The sequence below is a fragment of the Manis javanica genome, chromosome 10 (genome assembly GCF_040802235.1).
Source record: "Manis javanica isolate MJ-LG chromosome 10, MJ_LKY, whole genome shotgun sequence".
Classification (NCBI taxonomy): domain Eukaryota; kingdom Metazoa; phylum Chordata; class Mammalia; order Pholidota; family Manidae; genus Manis; species Manis javanica.
In genome coordinates this window covers 101,145,480-101,172,934 of record NC_133165.1, presented here as the reverse complement: position 1 = coordinate 101,172,934, position 27,455 = coordinate 101,145,480, and the positions used below count along the sequence as shown (strand labels likewise).

The window sequence follows — 27,455 nt, the reverse complement described above, 5'->3', positions numbered from 1 at the left end:
ATGTATCTGTAAATGGCAGGTTACTTCCTGGTAGTCTGTAGATTTGAAAGAAAGCCTTTGCTTTCCCAGTCTCTAATTTAGCAAGCTGTAGAGAAGCTGGACTTCTCCTCCTCCATGGCCACAATAAGAAATTGTGGTTGTTGAAGGCATTTTATGACTCTGTGTGACTTTTTTTCTGGAAATTTCTAAAAAATAAATAAAAGTTAAAATTGTACTATATTTTCTGAATTTTAAAATGGGAATTATACTTAATAATTACCTGTACTTAATTTGTCAAGATATGTAACATTTCTGTTATAGACTTATGGTCATTAATTTTGAAGATTCTTCATTATGTAATTTATAATCCATTTGACACTCATATTTTTCATATGCATACCTGGACTTAAATGTATACTTTATTGGGTGAAATGTAAAATAAAATCAGCACTTTGGGGAGGGAAGTAGCTGGACAAGTAAATATTTGTTCTTAAAAAAAAGTTTGTGACAATTTATGTATGGTAGATTATGTAAAGATTTTGTACATTCCAAGTCTTTGTGTTTTTCATTTTAAATAAACTCCTATCTCATCTTCAGGACTCATCCCTGTGAATGCTTTGCTGGTCCTGAACTCAGCCCACCTTTCCTTGGGTCTAACATTGCCCGTTATTTAGGCCTGGGTTACCAATTTCATGATTATACTGTGATCATCTGTCTAGCATGTCTATTAGACTGCACTCCCTGAGGACGGGCAGATTATCTTTTCTCAGCATAAGGCACCATGCTACCATAGTGATGTTAAACACTAAGGTATCGAATCATGAGATCAGAATTCTACCACTAACTCAGTAAATTTACTCCTATCTGAAACCAGAAGACCCTAAGGGATGACTGCAAAAGAAAATGGGAACCCTTACTGGTTTGGTGCCTGGAAACCTCAGGGTGGGGCTCTTAAGTAATTGAATTGGGACATCAGTGCTCCTACAGGGCTTCTTCTGTATCTTAGGTTCAAAATTGAATGTCACAACTGGCTAGTGACGTCGGAGGGCTGAAGGGAAGAGTATGCAACAGTAAAAGAGAGATGATTGTGCTGTTTTCCACGTGGCTCCTGTCTAGCTTATCCCTTCTGCCACCTGGAATGAAGAGATATGAGGGAGAGCGTCCCAACTATGTGTACAACCTTTTAAGCACAGTCACCCACTTATTTGAAGATGATGTAACCAAGGTCCTCACATTTAACACATGACAACCATGTTTCCTCACCTTTTGAGATGGTATGAAAAGGAGTAGTTGACAGAGACTTGATCACTTCTTGCCTTAGAATCACCCACCAATAATAAGTGAGCTTTCAAAAAATATTTATCCATCAAATCAGTCCCCTTTTCAAGTAAATTTGTATTTAATTCTGACATACCCTTTTCTTAACTGTTTTGATGTTCTTATCCTGAACTTTGAAATTCACATGTTCCCAATGTTTTTTTGACTTACACACTTTTTTTGTTTTGTTTTGTTTTTGTTTTGGAAGGTTTATTTTTCTAGCATGCTTTTCCTATGGCTGGACATACAACTTGGGACTATAAATAAGGTCATGTAGCAGGACTTACACACTTTTATGATTATCATTACTTAGTGTTTGTATTGGTATAGAGAAGAGGTATAATATAGTCACAGGAGAGTTCTTGAATTCTGTTTGACCTTTGTGCATAATGTATCCAAGTAAAATTGGACCATTTGCTTACAAAAATAACCATTAACATAGCTATACTTGAGAGTAGAAAGCTATGAAATCTTTATTTGAAAAGACATGTATTCTTTTTGTTTAGTATCCAATTGTACCATCCCAGCCAAGGCTTTAATCATTTGAGTTATCAAACTTTTCTTTCTTTGGTGATAAAAGGAGAGTTGAGAATATGATATCTGGCTTCTATATAGCAGAATTAGTAATGGATAAGCTTCAGGGATTTAATGTGGGCTTATGTGTATTGGATAGCATTTACTCCATTAAGTCAGTTAAAATTATACCTTATTAGATTATTCAAGTACTATGCACATAAAAATATAAAAGCAAAATAAGAGCTATTTTAAATAATGATAATGAGCTATCTAAAAGGTCTTGTTTTAGGTGGTATGTGGTGATATATAAAGGAGGTTTTTCCTAGCTTCTGTTTCTTTTTAATTTTTTTTCATTTTATTGATAAATAATTGGCATACCATTGTGTAACTTTAAGGTACACAGCATGATGATTTGATTTACATATATTTGAAAGGATTACTACAAAGATTTAGTTAATACATACCATCTCATACTTTTTTTTCCTCCTCTCACCCACCAATAATAAGGAAAAAAAAATTCTCCTTGTAATGAGAACTCTAGTAATCTACACTCTTAATGACTTTCCTGTATATCATAACAGCAGTGTTCACTATGCTCATCATACTGTACATTATACCTGCAGTACTCACTTACATTATAACTGGAAGTTTGTACCCTTTGACAAGCTTCCTCTAATTCTCTACTGTCTTCTCTGGGAACCACCAATCTGATCTCTTTTTCTATGGGTTTGGTGATTTGTTTGTTTTAGATCCTACATATAAGTGACATCATACAGTATGTGTCTTTGTCTAACTCATTGCACTTAGTATAATGCCTTCAAGGTCCATCCATGTTCACATAAATGGGAGGATTTCCTCATTTTTATGGCTGAATAATATTCTTTTTTATATATATTCTACAACTTCTTTATCCATTTATCCATCGATGGATACTTGGGTTGTTTCTGTGTTTTGGGTATTGAAAATAATGCTGCTATGAACATGGGGGTGCAGATATTTTTCAAGTTAGTGTATTTGTTTCCTTTGGATATATTCCCCAAAGTGGAATTGCTGGTTATAAGGTAGTTCTATTTTTAGTTTTTTGAGGAACCTTTATACTGTTTTCTGTAATGGCTGTACCAATTTGCAATCCTACAAACAGTGCTTAAGGGTTCCCTTTTCTCCACATCCATGCTAGCATTTGTTTCTCTTGTCTTTTTGATGATGGCCATTCTAATAAACATGAGTTGATACCTCATTGTGGTTTTAATTTGCATTTCCCTGATGACTACCATCTTTTCATGTACCTATTGGCCATTCATGTATCTTCTTTGGAAAAAGTGTCTACTCAGGTCCATTGCCCATTTTTTAATGGGGTTATTTATTTTTTGCTATTGAGTTGTATGAATTCTTTGCATATTGTTGATATAACGTTTTATCAAATATATGGTATGCAAATGTTGTTTTCCTACTCCATAGGTCATCTTTTCACTTTATTGATGATTTCTTTTGCTGTACAGAAGCTTTATAGTTTGTTGTTGTCCCCCTTGTTTTTTATTTTGTTGCTTGTACTTTAGGTGTGATTTCCATAAAGTCATTATCAAGACCCACATCAAGGAATTTTTTTCCTGTTTTCTTCTGTGAGTTTCATGGTTCAGGTCTTAAGTTGAAGTCTTGAATCCATTTTAACTTAGTTTTGGTGAGCAGTGTAAGAGAGAGGTCTAGTTTCATTCTCTTTCATGTGACTGTCCAATTTTCAGCACCATTTATTGAAGAGACTGTCTTTTCTCCACTGAGTATTCTTGGCTCTCTTGTCAAATATTAGTTGACCATGTATGCTTGGGTTTATTTCTGGGCTTTTGATTCTGTTTTGTTGGCCTACTTTTTGGTTTGGTTTTTACGAAGGAGACATTTTTAACAATCAGTTGTCTTCTGTCTTTTGCTTAGGGTGTTCCAGTGATGGCAATAAGAAACAAAATGATATCGGAAGGATTAAACCCAGATCTTCTTGAGTAAGTAATTCTCCTGATTTGATAATATTACTGCCAAGCTGTTGAATTTATCAAATTTATCAAAGTATATCAAGGTCTTTATTTTTTCTTTGGTACAATGTTTTAAAGTTGAGAAAACCACCTTCAAAATAGTGTCTCTGCTGTGTTACAAAAATGAAAAACCTATCCTATGCTATTTTAGGATTTAGAAAAACCAGACTTTATACATTTTAAGAACAGTTTCAATAGATCAGTGATGAATCTATATATCCAAAAGAGATGGAATTTGATGACAGTTTTGTTGCATGGCAGTAGTGTCCACAAGAAGCAGTGGTTTCTTCCCATGCTACCTTTTTCTTTTTCTTTTTTTTTTAATTATCAGATTTTTGTTCAAGACCTTGTTTAGGAAATATAGCATGATCTAAATTGAGTCAGATGGAGAAAAAAATAAGGTGAAGCCACTCAAAGTCCACATTAATGGTTATTATGAAATTAGATACCTGTTTATGTGAGTTTTATAAAATATTTTTTGAAAATGTTAAAAAACTGTGGCTCAGAAATCTGATTATAAGTTACTCCGTCCAAGCAAACCTGTTTACATAGCTTATCCTGGATAAGATACATCTTAATGGATTATTTAGAGCTAATCAGTTTTATAATTATTTGGATATTTGTAAAGAGTCTTTCTCATTTGGGATTTTCATCACTCCAGTGTATTTAGCTGTGTTATCTAGGCATTCACACTATGCAAGCAGTATACTTTGGACTTTTTCTTGGCTCTCAGTCCTTCAAGAAGTGTTTGCATATTGGAGGTAAAACACCATAAAACAATCTTTTTCTCATATTTTATCTTCCAAGATGTGAAATTTAAGATTTTTTTTAAGTCTGAAATAATAGATTTCCAACATAAATCTATATTTAGTATGTATCCAAGTAGCAAATAGCTCAAGTACAATGACATAGATTGGTAATTTGGACTAAAGCTTCTCCAGGATATTGGCCATTTGTTTTAGAAATTGTTTTTGACACAAACTTTACAAATAGATGGATTACAACATATATTTTAATGTAAATTGAACATATCGGTCTAATCTATTTCAGTACTCATTGGGATATATATTATAAATATAATTAACCTTGACCATGACCTCTTTTTTGCTTCTGGAAATACACAGTAGACCTTCTATAATAACAGAGAGCTAAAATGACCTTTAAAATTAGGATTTTTCTCTCTCAGTTAAATGTAATTGTTAGGGTCCAGGCTTCCAAGGCTTCCCCAGAGAACAAACTACACAGGCATAGAGATGTAAATTCAAGCAAAGTCTTTATTCAGCCAGCTAGCTGGGGTCCAAGTCAGCCCGATGCAGCGGGTCTCAACAAGGACCCCGAGCACTCAGAGCCAAGGGTTTATATAGCAATTTCAAAGCACTTAACTCATAGCAATTTTCTATAACTATACATTATTCTTGCAAGACATATATCCTGGGGTTAAGCAAGGGCAGGGTAAGACTACTCCTCAATGGTTAGGGAGGTTCTGCACGATAAGCTTGGTATGTAAGATTAACTGACCAAGGTTAGCTGACCAAGGGTCACAGCTGCCCACCACCCGGTGCTCATGATTAACTTGTTTTTCAAGGCCTTACCCAGGCCCAGGGTTTTTTTTTTTTTTTTTCCTCTGAGTCACACTCTCAGAAAATGGTTTCTAGGTTTCTAAGATGGCTATGCTTATGCTAATTTACTAATCTTACTAATGCTTAGATTCTACATTTCCCCACTTTCCTTTGACCATTCCAATCATGGAATGTTTGTTTCTTCCTGCTGTGTGAGTGAATGATACTGCGGTCTCAGCATTAGCACCTGAACAGCACTCACTCTTTCCCTAACAAAGGCTATTAGCCGGTTTAAGATACAGGGACCTAAAGTGAGAAGCAGTATAAAAATAAGCTAGGGCCCTGCCAGGGTGGATATCAGGGTTGTAAACCATGGGGATTTAGTAAACCAGGATTCAAATAGCCCTTGGCTGGCCTCTCGCTCTCTCTTCCTTTGATCTGGTCTCTCTCTAAGTTTAGACATTGAATCTCTTACTATTCCGGACTGGTCTGCTGTTAAGGTTTAGCTAAGTTTTATTAGTTCTTTTTCCTGACTCTTAATGCTCTCTGCACTCCTTTACAGTAATAAATGAAAAACTAACAGTCCTCATCAGCATATGTAGATATCCCATCTCTGTACCCGCTACTGGCTTCATTTCATCCTCTGTCCAGCCTAAACCTGCTTCATAATCCTTTGCTTCAACTAGGTACCCACACCAGCAATTTGAAAATCATCCTTGACTCTGCCGTCTTCCCTACCCCTTACTAATGTCAGTCACTGTGATTTCTCATTTTTAATATCTCTCACATCTGGCTGCATGTCTCCACGTCATTGCTGTTGAGTTCAAGCCCTCTTCATTTCTCACCTGCATTATTATACTAGCTCCTGATTTGTTTTCTTATTCTCTTTCAATCTGTCACTAAAGCTTTAGTGAATCTGTTCAAATACATTCTTACTTCAGATCTTTCTGTGATTCTCCACTGCCTTCAATATACAGTCTAATATCTTAGAATTGCATGTAAGTGCTTTTTTTTTCATCAAAACTCAGATTCTCTTTTTTGCCACCCTTGATACATCCCACCCCCTGCAGCCACAGCAAACTGCTTACAGTCCTCTGACTGATTCCTTTTCCTATTCCCTTTTGATATCTTTGGAAGTTTTTTTCCCTCTCCAAGGAACTCCCTTCTCCCACCTTACTGGCCTAATTTCATATTCTTCAAAACTCCATTTATGTATCAGCACCTGAAAAAGTCCATGGATAATGACCAAGGGGAGAACCCCCCAGCAACTGCAATTCTTCCTTAATGTCTCTCACTCTGCAAGTTTGAGGGCATGCCATTGTCTGTAAATGTTGAGAAACCTTGAATTGCATGGTGGTGCCAAGTTGCAGGGTAGAATTCCAGTAATGGTTAACATTGTCTTACAAAAAAGTAGCTCTTCAACCACAGCCTGGAGCCTAAATTCTGACCCATTACCTCATAGTACATGCCATTAGTCACAAGGGTTGTAGTCCGAGTGACTCACTATAACCTATCATCACTACTATAAAAAAACCAGCTCCAACTACATTTACTTAGATGTGATAAGTGAAATCAGCCACCTTGTTAAAGAAAAATTCTGGCACTTTGGGAATCGTGTTTACATAAAAGTTAAGGAGCCTCACTTTGGGAGAAAAGCCCTAGATCAGATGGAGAAGAAAATGTGCCATCCAACAGAACAGTGTACTTTTATCTAGAATCTTAGGTACATGTTAAATCTCAGCCAAGAACTTTCAGTAAATACTGTTTTGGTTTCTTTTTTCTTTTAAAGTATAAAGATATGCTTTTTTTTATTAGCCTGAGGTAGTAAGACTCATGTAGCTGTTCTAAGAAATAAGCTAGATCTCTCTACACTGAGCAAAGAGTTTTACTAATATAGAAATAAATACTGGTCAGAAAGTACATTGTCATTTGATTCACTTGTACATATAAAAATTTGGAAACTAATTGTATGTAATTTTAAACTAAAATAGTTTACATGATAAGGGAGAAGAAAGCCTGTTTTCCTAGAAAAATGAATATCATTTAATTTTAGGAAGTATATGCAGCTGAAGAAAATGCCTGATAATTACCAAATAAATAGTATTTGATTCTAAAAAAAAAAACAGTTGTGCTTATATTACCAAAAATTAGTCCTGTTTAGCTTATAAAACTTAGTTTTTTCAGTCTCCAGGAATGGGTTGTTTTAATTTGTCTGATTTCTCTCAGACTGTTCAAGTTCAGTTGGACAATATCCATCATATCATAGATAAGTTTTCACAAATGCCTAGGGTGCCTAACTGGTTTTCTTGGTTTCACTGGAGATGACTGGTAATTGTAGGTCTGCTTTGGTTATGTAACTGTATTCCTATTATGTTAATATGTGTGCGCAATTTAATTAGTTTAAAACCTATACATGCTTAAGTTACTCTACAAGAAGATATGTCAAAGAAATAATCAATCTTCCCATGTTATCTTTCGTCTGCTACTCCTATAACTTTTCTTCTTCCTTCCTAATTACAACCCTTAAATAGAATTCGTGCCTCATATCGAATTTACCAAGTATCATAATTCTTCCAGGTGGTGAAGATACCTCAAGACAAATACTGGGCATAAAAGCCACAGGGCATAAATCTGCAAAGAAGTAAAAAGCTAACCTTTTCAAACAATATTGCCTATCTCTCACTTACCAACTTTACATTTCCCTGTATAGCCCCGGAAGATGACTGGTTAGCCAGAGATGGGTAAGATTCCTCAAGGGAGGAACAACCTAAGACAGGCACAGTCGCAGGGGGGCCATCAGGTGAGAAATTGGGGATCAACAGAGGTGAGGCTTAGAACCTCACCCCCCCTGTTTTGAGAGAAATCTTCTGCATCCGTGGATGTTTTATTGCCCTTGTCTAGCTTGGATTAACACTTAGTCTACAGGCACACACCTGATCATCTAAATTTGCTCTCTTACAGCACTAAACTATGTTTTCTACCTTTGTCTTGCATCTACCTACCACTTCAGCATTTTATTAAAAATAATAATAATAATAACAAGGGAGAAATGTGGGATTTTTACAAATTGAAGGTTTGTGACAACCCTGCATTGAGTAATTCTTTCAGTGCCATTTTTCTAAGAGCATTTGCTCACTTTGTATCTCTGTGTCACATTTTGGTAATTCTGACAATATTTCAAACTTCTTCATTTTTATTGTATTTGTTATGGTGATCTGTGATCAGTGATTACCACTTATTGAAAGCTCAGGTATGACTAGTGTTTTTAGCAGTAAAGTGTTTTTTAGTCAAGATATTTACTTTTTTTAGACATAATGCTATTCCACACTTAATGTATTATGTAAGTAAAACTTTTTTAATGTAAATACACAGCATATTTGTTTTGTTTGGGTAAATACACAGAAGTGGAATTATAAATCATATAATATTTCTATTTTTAATTTTTTGAGAGACCTTCATACTGTTTTCTATAGCGACTATACCAGGTTACATTTGAGAGGAGCATCCCTTGTCTTGTTAATAATCTGAGAAGAAAAGCTTTTAGCTTTTCACCACTGAGAATATTAGCTATGGGTATGCATATATGGCCTTTATTATATTTAGCTATGTTCCCTTCATACTCACTTTGTTGAGAGTTTTTATAAATGGATGTTGAATTTTGTCAAATCCTTTTTCTGCATCTATTGAGATGATCATGGGATTTTTATCCTTCACTTTATTAATATGGTGATTAATAACTATCACATTGATTTGTAGTTGTTGAACAGTCCTTGCATCCCTGGAATAAATACCACTTGATCATGGTGTGTGATCCTTTTAATGTATTGCTGAATTCAATTTGCTAATATTTTATTGAGGATTTTGCATCTATGTTCACCAGGTATATTGGCCTGTAATTTTCTTTTGTGTGTATGTGTGTCCTTGTCTGGTTTTGGCATCAGGGAAATGCTGACCTCATAAAATGAGTTTGGAAGTGTTCTTTCCTCTTTTAAAAGAGTTTGAGGACAGGTATTAAATTCTCTTGGAACAAAAATCAAACGAATATTCATATTTGACCTGATTGTTTATAGGTCATATTGCATGATCAAAACCGAAAGTTTCTGTGATGACTGCCCTTGTACTGTTCACCATGTGCTTGAGATGGATTAATGATTGTGCATTGAGCATTGACCCCCCCATACAGAATTTTATTGTTGTTAACAACCATTTGATCAATAAATATGAGAGATGCCCTCTCAAAAAAAAAAAAAAAAAAATGTAAACCACATGCCATTTTTCAAAATTAATATTTAGGAAGATTCCTTTGTACTTAGACTACATATCAGGAGATATAAAAAATACTGCTAAAAATAGGAAAGATCTTTGTCAATGGGATGCATATTTTATGCTCTCTAGGACACTGGTTAACCACCATCAAATATCAAAATCTGCATTTCCCAATATGAATGTATTCTGAGGAAATCTAGTCTAGTCTAGAAAATATTCTAGAAAGTCTTCTAGAAAAAATAAAGGAAGAGTGTTTTTTCTTTTAGTTTTTCCTTTTTTTTTTTTAGCATCAGCTGCTATGCTCTAAGTTGCAATTAACAAAACTGAATTCACACTGTCTCAATAAATAAAGATATTTATTTGTTTTAAAAAAAAAAAAAATTCTCTTGGAATGTTTGATAGACTTCACCAGTGAAAATGTCTAGTATTGAACTTACCATTTGTTGCAAGTTTTTCAACTACAATTTCAACCTCCTTACTAGTAATTAGTCTATTCAGATTTTCTATTTCTTCATTTTCAGTCTTGGAAGATTATGTGTTTCTAGGAATTTATTCTTTCTAGGCTGTCCGATCTGTTAGCAAATAATTGTTGTTTAGTGGTGTCTTATAATCATATGTATTTCTGTGGTATCAGTTGTAACTTCTCTTTCATTTCTGATTTAGTTAGAGCACCCTCTCAATTTTTTTTTCTCAGTCTGTCTAAAGACTTGTCAGTTTTATATATCTTTTCAAAGAACCACCTCTTAGTTTCATTGATCTTTTCTGTTCTTTGTTTCTGTTTTGTTATTTCCTCTCTGATGTTTATTGTTTACTTCCTCTGCTGACTTTGGGCTTCTTTTGCTCTTCTTTTTCTGTTTCCTTTATATATAGAGTTAGGTTGTTTGAGATTTTTCTTGTTTCCTATAGTAGGCCTGTATTGCTATGATCTTCCCTCTTAAAACTGCTTTTGCTGCATGCCAAAGATTTGGTATTCATATTTCTGTTTTCATTTGTCTCTGGATATTTGTTTCTTTATTTCTTCTTTGATTTCTTTGATGACCCACTGGTTGTTCAGTAGCATATTGTTTAATCACATCTTTGTGTTCTTTCCAGGTTTCTTCTTTGATTTTCAGTTTCATACCATTTGGTTGGAGAAAGTGCTGATGTGATTTCAATTTTTTTTTAATTTATTCAGACTCATTTTGTGGCCTAACATGAATCTCTTCTGAAGAATGTTTCCTGTGCACTTGAGAAGAATATGTGTTCTGTTGCTTTTGGGTGGAATGTTCTTTAAATCTATTAAGTCTATCTGGTCTAATGTATTGTTTAAGGCTGATGTTCCCTTATTAATTTTCTGTTTAGATGATCTATCCATTGATGTAAGTGGGTGTAGCATATTAATTTGGCTGTAAACAAAGCATTTCATTGAGTTCAAGTTACTGTGCAGTCATTGAACAGAACCAGCTCAGTTGGCATTTGTCCTGGAGATAGCTATTCAAAAAGCTTTATACCCTCCTCCCATACTGGAACGATGATGATTATGGTTACTAGAAATAACAGTAACCACCTAAGCTAACTTGTTGTTGAGACAAGAGGGGATTTATTAGTGCCAACCAAAAGAATACTAGAAAGCAAGAAAACTTTGTTAATTATATTCAAGGTGCATCCAGCAGATTTTCCTGCCATTAAAGGGAATTCCTTATCTGCCAGTGATCTTTGTCTACCTTCTGCTACACAACAACTTAATGGCTTAAAGGTTGGGCTTTGGCTTGTTGAGAATAGAAAAGACCTCAATTCCCCAATTAGACAATTCCAAAAATAGATTTTCTTTACTGGTTCCATTTTTGAGTTCTTGTTGAGCTGGCATCCCATTCAGTGTAATTGTCAGTCCTCAACTACTAGTTGGCAAACTGGCTAGAAAGTAAAGGACAGGGAAGAAACAATGTGAAAAAAATTGTGGTTTGTCCACTATTGGAGACCTTGATGACAAGTGAGAGAGAGAATAAAAATATCAAAGAGGTGGTGTTAAAAAGTAGTTGTGATCTGCCCATGTCTAGCAAGCAAGAGATAGGGGAGCTTCTGGGAAGTAAAGGACCCCAAGATAAACAGCAGAAGCCTGTCACCTAGGACAGCTGGCTTTCTTTTTTATTACGATATTAGACAGTCAACCATTTCCCTAACCACAGGAATCTACCTACTGCAACAAAGGACAAGATATGCTTGTGTTGATGGGCATTCATTCATAAGAGAAGGGCCAAAGGACGTGTAGTTTGATTAAATATAATACTGAAATTGCTATTAGCTATTCAGTAGCTACTATAATATCAAAGTCAAAATTGTCATTTTTTTTAAACTACTCCAGAGGTCTTTGTATAGTTAATGCAATCTCAGCTCAGGAATTTAGTGTTTTGCTTTTTCCTTAAGACCACATATTGCCATTTCATAGCACTCTGACAGGAAACCACTAATGGACAAGAGTGTCATGTGACATTGTAACTTTATGTGTACTACAGTTCGTACTGAGAAGTGACTTAGAGATAACTGCTGCGTTCTTTCCCACAACTTCCTACTCAGCAGTATTTTTACTAACAATGTTTTTGGCACTTAATGTGCTTTAAAGTCAACTATTTTAAGTTTAAAGAAAATGAGAAGCATTTTTAAACTATATTTATCTACATAAATAAATGTTTTTTTCCAAAAAATGTTTATATGGTTTTGTGTCCTCAAAGTATCTAAGGTTTTAAACACAAATATAAATATCAATTTAATGAAAACAAATTAAACCAAGGATATTGATATTTTAGGACTCTTTTCATGTTCAGGATCACAGAAACTAAACAACCTTAAGCAAAAAGAGAAGTTATTGACTCACATAGCTGAGAAATCTAAGTAGGCTGGGATCAAGGGGCTTAGTGCCCTCAGTGCTGGCTGGCATGCTGATGTTCTTTCTTTCCTGGCACCTCATTCCACCTTTCTCCTTAATATAATAATCTATTTTTCTTGTACTATTGGTGAACTTCCTCCTAAAAGCCAAAGAATTAGCACTTGGAGGCTTTAATAGTGCTAGTTGAGCCAGTTGAGTCGAAAGAGAACCCATTCTCCAAAATACATAGCTCGTATCTACGGAGTCATTTTGATTGACCCTGCTTGGGTTATGTGCCCCCTTTGAATTAGTCTCTCTTTCCTGGGGAAGAGATTCTTATGATTGGCCAGACCTGGATTATGTGACTAAAACAAGGAAGGGTACAGAATAACTTGTTTTATTGTGCTTCACTATGTTTTACTTCAAAGATAGTGCATTTTTTACAAATTGAAGGGTTATGGCAACTCTGCATTGAGCAATTCTGTCAGTACCGTTTTTCTAACAGCATTTGTTCACATTGATCTCTGTGTCACATTTTGGTAACCCTCACAATGTATTAAACTTCTTCATTATTAGTATATGTTATGATGATATATGATCAGTGACTATGTTTCACTGAAAGCTCAGATTACTAGTTAGCCTTTTTAGCAATAAAGTGTTTTTGAATTAAGATATGCACTTTTTACTAGACATAATGCTATTGCACACTTAATAGACTAGTGTAAATATAACTTTTATATGCCCTGGCGAACCAGAAAGTTCATTTGACTCAGTTTATTGCAATATGAGCTTTATTGCAGTAGTCTGGAACTGAACCCACAATATCTCCAAGGTGTGCCTGTATAGGGAAGGGTGCCTGTATAGGGAAAGGGTGAGAGCAGCAGGGGTTGTGGTTGACATCCGTGTTTGATTAATGTAAAGGGAAGAAAGGTGGGTGTCAAAAGTAACATACCTGCACAACATTGGGCATGCTAGAAAAGTACTGATTTGTACATGTGTATTCTTTCTCCTTTTCCTTTCTAAAATTTGGCTCAATTTTAGTTAAAGCCAACCTAGTAACTTCTTTAAAAATACGTGTTTTTAAAGATAATCAGACTTAGTAATGGGTTTAAAGTTCAACTTCTAAAAATTTGCTCCTATTAAAATAGACTTTTACTGATAATCTTGGTGATACAAATTATAAAAATAGGCTTATTAAAATGTAGCTACCAAGCTTGTGGGGTTTTTTTTGTAACCACTAAACTTTGAGATTTTTTTTTTAGTTTAAGATACATCATGAGCATACTTCTGACTTTATTTTTCTGCATCTTGCTGATACCCTTTTTTCTAGTGATTTACTTAGGAGACGATTATAAAGTCCTCATTTCAAAATTTTATTAGTGAAGTATGTTTCCTTCTAATTTTGAGAAGCTATACTTTAGGCTAGTAGTTTATAGTAGCAACCTTTTCAAACATGTCTTTAAAACCTCTTTCCATGAAAAACAACTTAAAACGAAAGGTTCGTGTATATAGGATCAAGCAAGAGCAATTCTGATCATAATATAAAAAGCCAAATTTCTCTTCCCCCTAAGAATATGAATACCCAGTCTGGAAATGATGGTATTGTTGTGAGTTTTATTATTACTATTAACATTTGTGTAAAGCTTTATAACTTATAAAGTGCTTTCATACATATTATCTCATTTGACTCTCATGATTTCTTGAAGTTTTTCTCTTTTTTATGTCCAGAGAGAACTAGTATGTACCTCTCTTTTCTTTTCATAGCAATTCCAATTCAAAGTATGATAAAATTTATTTTAAAATTAATGAAGACAAATAATAAAAGTATTAGCAAGGATATGAAGAAATTGTATATGTTGGTAGGAATCCAAAATGATGTAGCTGCTATGAAAAACAGTATGACAGCTCTTCAAAAAATTAAGCATAGAAGTACCATATGAGGCAGCAGTTCCACTTCTAGGTACAAACCTGAAAGAAGTGAAAGAAGGAACTCAAACATTTATTTGTATACCCATGTTCATAGCAGTACTATTCACAATAGCCCAAAGGTGGAAATAAACCAGATGCTCATCCACAGGTGAATGGATAAACAGAAAGGAAGGAAATTCTGATACATGCTATTAACATAGATGAACCTTGAAGACATTATAATGAGATAAGCTGATCACAAAGAGACAAATATTATGTGAATCTGCTTATGTGAGCTACTGAAGAGTAGTCAGATTCAGAGACAGAAAGAATAGTGGTTTCCAGGGTCTGGAGGGGGAGAGGGGAATAAGGAGTTACTGTTTAATGGGTACAGAGTTACTGTTTTGCAAGATGAAAAGAGTTCTAGAGAGGGTTAGTGGTGATGATCATATAACACTATGAATGTACTTAACATCACTGAACTTAAAATGGTTAGGTACACTTAAAAATGCTTAAGGTTGTACGTTTTATGTCAATTTTACCACTACAAAAAAAATGAATAATTACAACTGTTGGCAAGGATTTGGAGAAATCAGAACTCTCATAAATTGCTGGTGGAAATGTAAATGGTGCATCCACTGGGTAAAACAGTTTGGTAGTTCCTCAGAAGTTAAACATGGAGTCATCATTGACCCACGAATTCCACTGCTAGTATGTACTCAAGAAAATTGAAAACATACATTTACACAAAAATCTGTACATAGGTGTTCATACCGGCATTATTCATAATAGTCAAAAATTAGAAACAACCTAAATATTAATCAGCTGATAAATGAACAAGCAAACTGCAGTATGTCCATACAATGGAATAGTATTCTGTATTAAAGGTACTGATAAATGCTGCAACATGGATGTACCTTGAAAACATGCTAAGTGAAAGAAGCCAAACAGAAAGGTCAAATATCCTATGGTCCCATGTCTGTGAAATGTCCTGAATAGGAATATCTGTAAACACAGAAAAGTAGATTAGTGTTTGCTGGAAGGTGAGGGTAAAAAAAGGAAATGGAGAGTGTCTGCTAATAGCGTAGTTTCTTTTTGGAGTAATGAAAATGTTCTGGAATTAGATAGTAGTAATATATACTATAAAATACTGATTTGTACTCTAAAATGGCAAATTTTATGGTATGTGAATTATATCTCAATTTAAAAATAAATGCTTAAGATTGTTTAGCTTAGTTGGGCAATTTCATTGAAAGTTTACATTTCATATAACTTCTTCCCATCCTCCACTTACTGCTGCCAAATGATTGATCTCGTGTACTATTGTACCCCAATTACCTTTCACTCTAGCTCCCAAATTACTTATAGTTCCCAAATGCCGCATACTGCACCATTCCCTTTTTTTTTCTTCTCTCAGAACATTCTCATCCCCACTTATTCCTACCTTTTCTGTTTCTGGCAAACTCCTACTCATATCCCAAAACCCTTCATAAGTCTCCACTTCTCTGAGGTCTTCTCTAGCCAACTTGGTAAAGTGACTTCTTTTCACACAAGTATTGTTAGTACAACTACATTGGTGTGTATCACACTGTGTAACAATAAATTGTTTGCATTTCTGTCTTCCCCACTGAAGTATCCGCTTCTTCAGGGCAGGAACTACTTGTTACTCATCTCAGTATCTCTAGCACCTAACAGTTCCTGGCAAATAATAGGTTGATGATGAGAATAATAATAATAATAATAATAATATAATAATTGATAACATTTATTTAATGCACTTATTATATGCCAGATATTATTCAATACACTTTACATTGAGTAATTCATTTTAATCATCACAATAATCCAATCAGTTAGTTGGGTACAGAATGATTAAATAACTTTTCCCAAATTGCCAAACAAGTAAGTAGAAAGGCTGGGATTTAAATCTAGCAGCCTGGCTCCAGAATCTGTATTCTTAATCACTACACTGTGCAGCATCACATATACTAAAAAATGGTTACACCCATAAATTAATTTTATAATTTGACTCCCTTCTAGGCCTAAGTAGCTGTTAACCTTTTCTTAAATAGCATTTATGTCAGGGGAGCTATGTTCATTGTTTTATTTGCTTGAGTTGCCATAAGTACTAGTATAATTTTGTTGTAATATTAAGTACTTCCCTCAGGTAATTTTTTCCTTCAAAACAAAATGAAGACAGTAAGAAATCACCTATGTAGCAAAGAGAAATTTACTGGGGGAAATGTGCCCAATATCCATGCCCTCTACTTCTAGAGTTCTTGCTTCTGTGGAGATCAATGAAGGCTGTGGTCCCGTGTTAGTAATCAGGCAGATGGAGTATCAGTCGAAGCCTAGAAATGCTGTACCCAGCTTTATAGTTTTACCGTATTGAGTACATGTGACTTCCTCATAGGCATAATCTAAAATTGTACAACAGAGCAAATGGGTTTATGTGTTTGACCCATTGCAAGGGAGCATTTCTCTTGTTTTGTAGCATGACAGATATGGTAGTAAAACTGTAAGCCAAAACTCAGCCATAATTTTTAATAACCAAAAGTAAATAGTAGACCACACATTTTCTTACTTTAGTAATAGTAATTGTATTTGTGGCAAAGAAGAGTTTTATTTGTTGGTGTCCTAAATATTTAATAAGAATCAAAGAGCCTGAGGAAGAAATGCCTGGTAGTTTTTAATTATTAAAACAGAGTAATTATATTAGTCTTCCTTTCCCTTTTATTTCCCCCAAAAGATTACCTTACTTGCTTAATTTACTTTCTTGGAAAGAGTGATTAGAGGCTGAGTGATAGTGCTACCATATTGATTAAATGATTTACTGACAAACACTATCGAGCCATCTAGCTGTTTTAATGACACCATCAAAATTTCATTTGATTTATTGTTGCACATCCTTGCAAAGTTGGACTTTAACCATTCTCACAGCTCCTTATTGTGCCTAGGGAATCTCTGAGACATTTTTACCCAGTCCTACTTTTTATATTCATTCTCGGAAGATAAAACCTCTAAGTGAAAACACTCAACAAACATTAAGGACCTTCTTTGACCAGGCACTCTGCTCCTCTGGGAAATTTCCATATTGCCTGTGATTCTTAATAGCAATTTTTGAACTCTCTTCCATTTTAAAATTTCTGCCTGAAGCTTTCCTGAAGGTTTCCTTTTCTTTCCATTTCTAGCTTCCCTTCCCCTGTACCTCCTGTGTGCTTGGAGGCTGCAAGGATTTAGCACTGGTCCTGCCAGCCTCTCCAGATCACATCTCTGTCTATAGTTGGGTCTCCTTGGTAATGAGAAGCAGAAAGTGCTGAAGTAGCACACTCTGTAAGGATTGGCAAGAAAAACCATGCTGTGGCCTGTATAGGGATAGCACTTAATCCCCATGGTGCAGGAGAAGCCAAAGAGAAGCATGGTGTGATGGAGAGCAGGACTCTCCCAGTTAAGGACACAAACTTGGCAGATTTATTAGCAGCAATATTCTAGGGTGAACCTAATTTACAGTTAGTGAGTACTTTTTTTTCAACTGAAAAAAGCCTTTAAAAATTTCTTCCTTCTTTTCTTTCAGGAGACCAGATGCTCCAGTGCCTGATGGCGAAGGTGAAAAAAACACAGAAGAAAGTTCAGATAGTGAATCTTCTTTCAGTGACTGAGTTTAATTTTGATAACAATTACATATGTGTGTGTAGGTGTACATTTACATTCTATACGAAAGAGAACCTGAGCTTGGACACTTAGTTATAAAAACATCAAATAGCCATATATCTACCCCTAGGCTTCCTGTGTTAAAAAAATAAAATGTTTATAACCTGGCAGTATGTCTTGTTACTCAAAAAAAGGACCCTTAACTGAAAGAGAGAATAGCAAAGCCAAAGTAAAGTACAATTAATACTACATATATTGAGATGGAATTCCATGGATGCAGTGACCATTTAAAATGAAGTCAGTGTGAACTTACAGTGACCAAAAATAGTCTCAATGCAAAAAAGTGAATTTGGCTGTGTGAATTACTCAATTTTTGTGAATGTTTTAGCATGAAAAGTATTATGTGCATTTGCTAAAGAAAATTCTGACAGAAAGTAATACTGGATTTAAGTTTTCTATAACAACTTGAAGCTTATATATATTATGGATTTTGAACATATTGGTAGTATTTATATAGCATATAGAGCTTTTCACCTTTGGTCATTAGTTCATATACTGTCAATGTCAGATATTCTTATTATATTTACTATCAGATAGAAATTGAAAGTAATTTCAATATGGTTCAGGTAAGCAGGCATCATTGTCGTCCATTCTTTTATTGCCTAAACAGGGAAAAAAAACTAATTTGCCCAGGTTTCAAATGCTGTCCTCACCTCACCTTGCAAATAATTCTTCATGAATAATTTTTGCACACAATCTAGGGAAATCTCTAAGATACTTAGATGGAAAGCTACATAAATGCATTTGATTAATGGTGTTCCTCTTAGTTTAGGCAACCTGAAAGCAGCCCCTGGGAAAAGGCCTTGGGTGTAGGTTTCTCATTTGTGAGGTGATCCCACGAAGTAGAAGTGAGAGAACAGGGAGAGCAAGAGGGAGGAAACCCATACAAAGGTGTCTTATCAAGGTTGCTGTTTTGGCCTTGAGTACTCCAAGACCTGTGAAGCTTCCAAAATGCCTCCTAAAATTGTCTACCTAATGCCGATGGAATAATTATTAACCAGTTTCTGTCCTCCATTAGTTGAGAGTTACCTCTGGGATCATTAACTACCCTTGCACTGTTGGGCTGTACTCTAGTGTGGGAAAGCAGGCTCCCCCAATGTTGAAAAAAGGACTTGGAAAAGCATAAACATGCATGACCTATATATACTCTAGGTAAGATTTCATTAGCAAGAAAGGACAAGTCTGAATTGTCAGAATTGAACTAGCTCAGAATTGTCTAGTTTAGCTGTGGGTGATATCAGAAGTTGATATGGGGATGTTATGTGAGGCAAAAGTGGTGTCTGCTGCCACCCACCCCTTGCCGGTTCAGAACTACTTGAGCCCCATGTTAAGTCCACTCCCACCAAGTCTTCAAGGTGAAGATCAGCCATTGTCTATAAAAGACTACACAGGAAAATTAGACAAGCTGCAGTTCCTGTTCTACAACTGAACCCAAGGCCAACAAATTCATCATCTCCTTCTTCACCACCCATTTGAGATTTTCCTTGCTCTCTGCCAGAACTTGGGCTGGTCCAGTTTAGCTGCTTGGTGGAATGACCCAGAACCTCATCCCTTTAGAGATCAAGGGGCCTGGGTATACTTTGCCCTTTTTGGGCTATGATTTTCACAAATGTTCAGTGCTCATACCAGGCATGGAAACATTGAGACATGATCCAGTAAATCACCTGAGTTCCAGACACAAGCCTAGTTCCTCATGTTAACCAACATATTAACTCCTTTTTTTTGCCTGTTGTCCCACAGACATGAGCAGCCCTACAGGATGAATTGGCAGCAGTAGCTTCAGTTTTGTGGAATCCTTACAGTGCTCCCTGGTGGAAGTGTGCCAGCTTCTTCCCCTAACCTGTCTAGGAAACAAGACCTCCAATCCAGCAAAGCCTAAGGTGCTGGGAATGGGAAGCACAATTCTGCAAGTAGGTCACTGGGAAACGGTGGTCAAAAAAGCCGATCCTCTTTCTAGTCTCTTTCTATCTGAATTCTAGCAGATGGGGACATGGCATTTGTGCAGTGCATGCATCACATCCTAGAGAACAGCCTCCCCACCCTGCAGGATGTTATTCCTGAGCTCAGACGCCTAAGTGTAACGGGCCATTTCATTATTCTGTTAGATTGGCTGCCCTGGGTAATGCTGTATGTGGTAAGACCATGGATCCACTACTTCATGATGCTCTTCATTTGCTACCAAACAGTCCTTTGATCTGAGGCAGGATAATGCAGGATACCATGTTGGTAATAGGCATTTTGAGGACTATTAGACAGTAATTTTGGGAAGGGGATTGCTGGAAGGGAAGACAAGCCCATATAAGAGTACAAATTAATTACAGTAGGAAAGAGTTTGCTTCTCCCTCTGGGATGGAAGGAAATTAATGCAAACAACTTGCTACTAAGTGGCTCGTTGATCTCCTGAGGGAATGGTTCCAAATCATTGGTCTCTGCTGCTGACAGATCACGTATTCGACAGTGGTAGTGACTAGATGAGCCATAGTGAGAGAAGGCCTAAGCGGTTGTGCCCATGCATAGCCTCCATCTCTGCCATGATTACTTCATCCACAGGTTTGTTGTGTAAGCCTGCAGTCATCAAGGACAAGCCTGGCTGAAGTCCACTGAAGGAATTATCCTGTACACTTAATCTTTGCCTCAGGTGAATGGTCTCTTTTTGAGATTGCATGATACAGAAATCTGCACACTTTGCCATAATCAAAAGACTGTGTTTATTCTAAACTCAGTCCATGTCATTCCCTATCAATGTGATAACCAGGTGTACTGTTTGAAACTTTTCCATAAGGAAGGTTTTTCCCTCATCACTAGTACTTAGGCCCCCTCTGACAGAAGCTATAATTAGTAAAAACCAGTCACTTTTTGGCTCATGTCAACATATCAAGCTGTTCCATCCATGAGGAAGGCCCGCTTCTTCCTTCTCTGTTATCTGCTATTATTAATTTGTTAATAGTACAAAAATAGCTTCAGTCTTCACTCTCCCTGTCACTATGCCATTTGCCATGTAATTTTTCATTGCCTTCCCACTCTGGGTGAACATTCTGCCTCACCTTTTGACTCTGAACTTAGCCATGTGGTTTGCTTTGGGCCAACAGAATGTTAGCAAATGTGACCCAAGCAGAGGCTTAAAAAATACTTGAGTGATTGGTCTGGCCTTCTCTTGTGCCTCTAACACTGACATAAGAACATGACCAAGATAATCTAATGGAGAATGAGAGATGTGTGGGGCAGAGCTAAGTTGTTTTAGTCACCCAGCAGCCAAGCCCAAAATGTGAGCAAGGTCAGAAAATCTGCCTAGCCAATTCCCATCTCACCCTAGATGCATGCAATAAATGCTCATTGTTGATTCTCATAAATATTTTTGGAGCTATTATGTAGTATGATTGTAGCAACAAATAACTGATACAGCTGATCACAGGAAATTCCCCATGAGATCATAGGAACAGGTTGAAGCTGATGCATCAGTGCAAGAGGTAAATGATATGGGAATCTAGGCTATTTGTCCATGTAACTTTTATGTGCCCCTGGACTTGCTCAGGCTGATCCCAAATGTATCATTTTCATCAAGTGATTGCTACTTGACTATCTGACCTAATGATTTGGTGAATCCAGTTACACCCAGCTCGTGATATGGGCAGCTCCAGTTAATCACTTCAGTTTCTGTTAAGCACAGAGGCATGCCAAGTGTTGCCTTTCAACTAATGAAAAGGTGTGACCTTGCCCTGCTTACCAGAGATGCTACACAATGTTGTATTTCTGGTATCAGTACCATCAGTGGATAATAAGTCATGTAATTTGAGCCGGCGAGAGGCTTGTATCACACCCTCTCTTGCTCTGGGCCCCACTTGAAACTGTGAACCTTTCGAGTCTCCCCATAAATGGGTGAGAGCAGTATTTGGCTTTCAAAAGCCAAAGTCCCCAAAATGCCATACCTCTTTCTTAATGGTAGTGGGTGCAAGTTCAATAACTTGTCCTTTACCTTAGAGATGTCCCAGCATCCTTTAGAGCGTTGGACCCATAAAATATGCAGGGGTCTGTAACTTCCATCCTTTTCCCTTTTGCTCGTGTGTGTCGGGGACCAACACTCCTTTCCACTAAATCTGAGTAGGCTGGTTTATATAGAGAGGACCAGCGTACTGTTCTGTGGAATATCAGGATGAACAAGATCCCTGCAGGCTGTACTGTGAGAGAGGGAGGAAGAGTTACATAGCCCTTCCATCATGGGTTATCATGCGTTCCTATACTTACCAAGTAGATATAAACATTTTTGATGTGTTTAATGAGTGAAAAAAAGTTTACCAAATCAAAAGCCATGTACCATGCCAGAGGCTCATTGATATGTTCCAGGAAAGGGGCCATATCTGGCATGGAAACCATGATGGGCATGGCAACATGGCTAAGGGTGCAGTAGTCCTTTGTCTACTGCCATGGTGCTGTGGTTTTATCAGGGACTGTACAGGTGAATGCAGAGGGTGTCACTTCTGCATCCTTTAAGTCTTGAGGTGGTGCTAATCTGTGCAATTCCACTCAGAATGCAATCTTTTTTTAAAATTTTTTATTAAGGTATGATTGATATACACTCTTATAAAGGTTTCACATGAAAAAACAATGTGGTTACTACATTTACCTATATTATGAAGTCCCCACCCATACCCCAATGCAGTCATTGTTCATCAGTGTAGTAAGATCTAAAAGATACACTATGTGCCTTCTCTGTGCTACGCTGTTCTCCCCATGATCCCCCACACTGTGTGAACCAAACATAATACCCCTCAGTCCCCTTCTCCCTCCCTCCCGACCTGCCCTCCCACACCCCTCCCCTTTAGTAACCACTAGTTTATTCTTGGAGTCTCTGAGTCTGCTGCCATTTTGTTCCTTCAGTTTTGCTTCATTGTTATACTCCACAAATGAAGGAAATCATTTGGCATTTGTCTTTCTCTGCCTGGCTTATTTCACTGAGCATAATGTCCTCCAGCTCTATCCATATTGTTGCAAATGGTAGGATTTGTTTCTTTCTTATGGCTGAATAGTATTCCATTGTATATATGTACCACATCTTCTTTATCCATTCATCTACTGATAGACACTTAGGTTGCTTCCATATCTTGGCTATAGGAAAAAGCGCTGCAATAAACATAGGGGTGCATATGTCTTTCTGAATCTGAGAAGTTGTATTCTTTGGGTAAATTCCAAGGAGTGGGATTCTGGGGTCAAATGGTATTTCTATTTTTAGTTTTTTGAGGAACCTCCATATTGCTTTCCACAATGGTTGGATGGGTTACATTCCCAACAGCAGTGTAGGAGGGTTCACCTTTCTCCGCATCCTTGCCAGCATTTGTTGTTCTTAGTCTTTTCAATGCTGGCCATCCTTATTGGTGTGAGGTGATATCTCACTGTGGTTTTAATTTGCATTTCCCTGATGATTAGTGATGTGGAGCATCTTTTCATGTGTCTGTTGGCCGTCTGAATTTCTTCTTTGGAGAATTGTCTCTTCATATCTTCTGCCCATTTGTTAATCGGGTTATTTGCTTTTTGGGTGTTGAGGCATGTAAGTTCTTTATATATTTAACCCCTTGTCGGATATGTCATTTACAAATATATTCTCCCATACTGTAGGATGCCTTTTGTTTTGTTGATGATTTCCTTTGCCGTACAAAAACTTTTTAGTTTGATGTAGTCCCATGAGTTCATTTTTGCTTCGGTTTCCCTTGCTCAAGGAGATGTGTTCAGGAAGAAGTTGCTCATGCTTATATTCAGGAGATGTTTGCCTATGTTGTCTTCTAAGAGTTTTATGGTTTCATGACTTACATTCAAGTCTTAAATCCATTTCGAGTTTTGTGTATGGGGTTAAACAATAATCCAGTTTCATTCTCTTGCATGTAGCTGTCCAGTTTTGCCAACAACAGCTGTTCATGAGGGTGTCATTTCCCCACTGTATGTCCACGGCTCCTTTATCATATATTAATTGACCATATATGGTTGGGTTTATATCAGGGCTCTCTAGTTTGTTCCATTGGTCTGTGGGTCTGTTCATGTGCCAGTACCAAATTGTCTTGATTACTATGGCTTTGTAGTAGAGCTTGAAGTTGGGGAGCCTAATTCCCCCTGCTTTATTCTCCTTCTCAGGATTGCTTTGGCTATTCGAGGCCTTTTGTGGTTCCGTATGAATTTTAGGATGATTTTCTCTAGTTCGTTGAAGAATGCTATAGGAATTTTGATAGGAATTGCATTGAATCTACAGATTGCTTTAAGCAGGATGGCTATTTTGACAATATTAATTCTTCCTATCCGTGAGCATGGAATGTGTTTCCATTTATTGGTGTCTTCTTTAATTTATCTCATGAGTGTCTTGTAGTTTTCAAAGTATAGGTCTTTCACTTTCTTGGTTAGGTTTATTCCTAGGTATTTTGTTCTTTTTGATGCAATTGTGAATGGAATTGTTTTCATGATTTCTCTCTCTGCTAGTTCATTGTTAGTGTATGGGAATGCCACAGATTTCTGTGTATTAATTTTGTATCCTGCAACTTTGCTGAATTCAGATATTAGATCTAGTAGTTTTGGAGTGGATTCTTTAGGGTTAGGGTTTTTTATGTACAATATCATGTCATCTGCAAACAGGGACAGTTTAACTTCTTCCTTGCCAATCTGGAGGCCTTTTATTTCTTTGTGTTGTCTGATTGCCGTGGCTAGGACCTCCAGTACTATGTTGAATAGAGGTGGGGAGAGTGGGCATCCTTGTCTTGTTCCTGATCTTAAAGGAAAAGCTTTCAGCCTCTCGCTGTTAAGTATAATGTTGGCTGTCGGTTTGTCATATATGGCCTTTATTATGTTGAGGTACTTGCCCTCTATACCCATTTTGTTTAGAGTTTTTATCATGAATGGATGTTGAATTTTGTCACATGCTTTTTCAGCATCTATGGAGATGATTATGTGGTTTTTGTCCTTTTTGTTGATATGGTGGATGATGTTGATAGATTTTCGAATGTTGTACCATCCTTGCATGCCTGGCATAAATCCTACTTGATCATGGTGGTGATCTTTTTGATGTACTTTTGAATTCAGTTTGCTAATATTTTGTTGAGTATTTTTGCATCTATGTTCATCAGGGATATTGGTCTGTACTTTTCTTTTTTTGTGGTGCTTTGCCTGGTTTTGGTATTACAGTGATGTTGGCCTCCTAGAATGAGTTTGGAAGTATATCCTGCTCTTCTGTTTTTTTGGAAAACTTTAAGGAGAATGGGTATTAGGTCTTCACTAAATGTTTGATAAAATTCAGTGGTGAAGCCATCTGGTCCAGGAGTTTTGTTCTTAGAAAGGTTTTTGATTACCGGTTCCATTTCATTGCTGGTAATTGGTCTGTTCCTGTTTCTTCTTTGGTCCATCTTGGAGGGTTGTATTTTTCTAGAAAGTTGTCCATTTCTTCTAGGTTATCCAGTTTGTTAGCATATAATCTTTCATTGTATTCTCTAATAATTCTTTGTATTTCTGTGTTGTCCATAGTGGTTTTTCCTTTCTCCTTTCTGATTCTGTTTATGTGAGTAGACTCTCTTTTTGTCTTGATAAGTCTGGGTAGGGGTTTACTATTTTGTTTTATTTTCTCCAAGAACCAGCTCTTCTTTCATTGATTCTTTCTATTGTTTTATTCTCAGTTTTACTTATTTCTGCTCTAATCTTTATTATGTCCCTCCTTCTACTAACTTTAGGCCTCATTTGTTCTTCTTTTTCTAGTTTCATTAATTATGACTTTAGACTGCTGATATGGGATTGTTCTTCTTTCTTGAGGTAGGCCTGTATTGCAATATACTTTCCTCTTAGCACAGCCTTGGCTGCGTCCCACAGATTTTGTGGTGTTGAATTATTGTTGTCAGTTGTCTACACATATTGCTTGATCTATGCTTTTATTTGGTCATTAATCCATTGGTTATTTAGGAGCATGTTGTGAATCCTCCATGTGTTTGTGGGATTTTTCATTTTCTTTGTGTAAGTTATTTCTAGTTTCATACATTTGTGGTCTGAGAAACTGGTTGGTACAATTTCAGTCTTTTACTGAGGCTCTTTTTGTGGCCTAGTATATGATCTATTCTTGAAAATGTTCCATGTGCGCTTGAGAAGAATGTGTATTCTGTTGCTTTTGGGTGTAGAGTTCTATAGATGTCTGTTAGGTCCATCTGTTCTAATGTGTTGTTCAGTGCCTCTGTCTCCTTACTTATCTTCTGTCTGGTTGATCTGTCCTTCAGAGTGAGTGGAGTGTTGAAGTCTCCTAGAATGAATGCATTGTTCAGAATGCAGTATTATTTTTGTTTACTATTTTGGCTGGGAGGGAGAGGTGCAATTTTAGGCTTTTCTACATGACCCTCCCTGCCTTAAAGGATTTTATTCTGTAGTGTGGGGAACCAGTGTGAAAGAGCTAAGTATATCTGAAGTATGTGCTTAGAGACCAGGGAAAGAACCACAGGGACCCATCTGGACCAATTGAAACTGCTGTAAGGTGGATTGGGGCTAAGACTCCATTCTGGTTCCATTAGCCCTCATTCTAATTGAGGGACAATGATTATATTTTAGATCACTTGGTATCAAATTAGTTCAGCCCTCTGTCCAACAACCTTTGAAAGGATTGAGGACTCTCCTTTCTCTGCTGCACAGTTACTAGTCCTTTACAGAATGATTGGACAAATATGTATTTGTGTACTTGTGGTGGCATAGGTGGCATTCTTCAAAGTGTTTTGGCTTTCTTTTTAAGTAATGGACATGAGATAATAGTTAAGGATAGTACTTTTCCTTTATAGCAGTTGACATCAATCTTCTGCTTACCAGCTCTTGCTTTTTTTTTTTTTTTTTGGCTTTTACAAGTTAAGGTATGTACACTCCAGTCTGTTACCTTCTGCTTTGAGCATGAGGGTACACCATGGTATATCAGTTACTGCTACCGCTCCCTGCCCACCAAGGAATCTTGGTTATCACTTCAGCCTTGCTGCCACTTGGCCACTGGTTGAATACCACTGTCGGCCTCCTGCCATGGTAGAATCCTATCATCTCATTAATACTAGAAAGCCCAATTCTGTGGCATTATATCCTACTGTGAATCCTGACCTACAAAGTACAGCTACCACTGAGTTTCTCAAAAGAGATTGGTGCCATCCTCAATACATTCTTTGTTGCCTTCATAAAGAGCATGGTCTCCAGACCCTTCCTGGGAAAACAGTAGGTTAGTTCTCGCAATACATGAAATGAATCCATTCAAACATTCCCATCTCTCTGAGCTGGTAACCTCCTCTTTAATGCTTTGACAAGGCAATTCCAGCATCTCTAACTCATATTAGTGTAGGCCTTGATGACCAAGTT

At 36.7% G+C, this 27,455-nt stretch overlaps 1 protein-coding gene and 1 long non-coding RNA gene across 5 annotated transcripts in view; both read left to right on the top strand.

Annotated features, from left to right (window-relative positions):
- The window catches only part of WASHC3 (WASH complex subunit 3), a 44,952-nt gene extending 26,725 nt beyond the window's left edge, over positions 1 to 18,227 (top strand). For all 3 annotated transcript variants that reach the window (XM_017681315.3, XM_017681309.3, XM_017681305.3), the window contains 2 exons: positions 3,739 to 3,803; positions 17,983 to 18,227. In XM_017681315.3, coding sequence (XP_017536804.1) covers positions 3,739 to 3,803; positions 17,983 to 18,067 — 150 coding nt within the window. In that variant the 3' untranslated portion in view covers positions 18,068 to 18,227. The remainder of the gene's footprint in view (positions 1 to 3,738; positions 3,804 to 17,982) is intronic.
- Positions 18,228 to 20,039: 1,812 nt separating this feature from the next.
- The window catches only part of LOC108410303 (uncharacterized), a 62,383-nt gene continuing 54,967 nt past the window's right edge, over positions 20,040 to 27,455 (top strand). For both annotated transcript variants that reach the window (XR_001856470.3, XR_012121539.1), the window contains exon 1: positions 20,040 to 20,757. This is a non-coding gene — a long non-coding RNA (uncharacterized lncRNA). The remainder of the gene's footprint in view (positions 20,758 to 27,455) is intronic.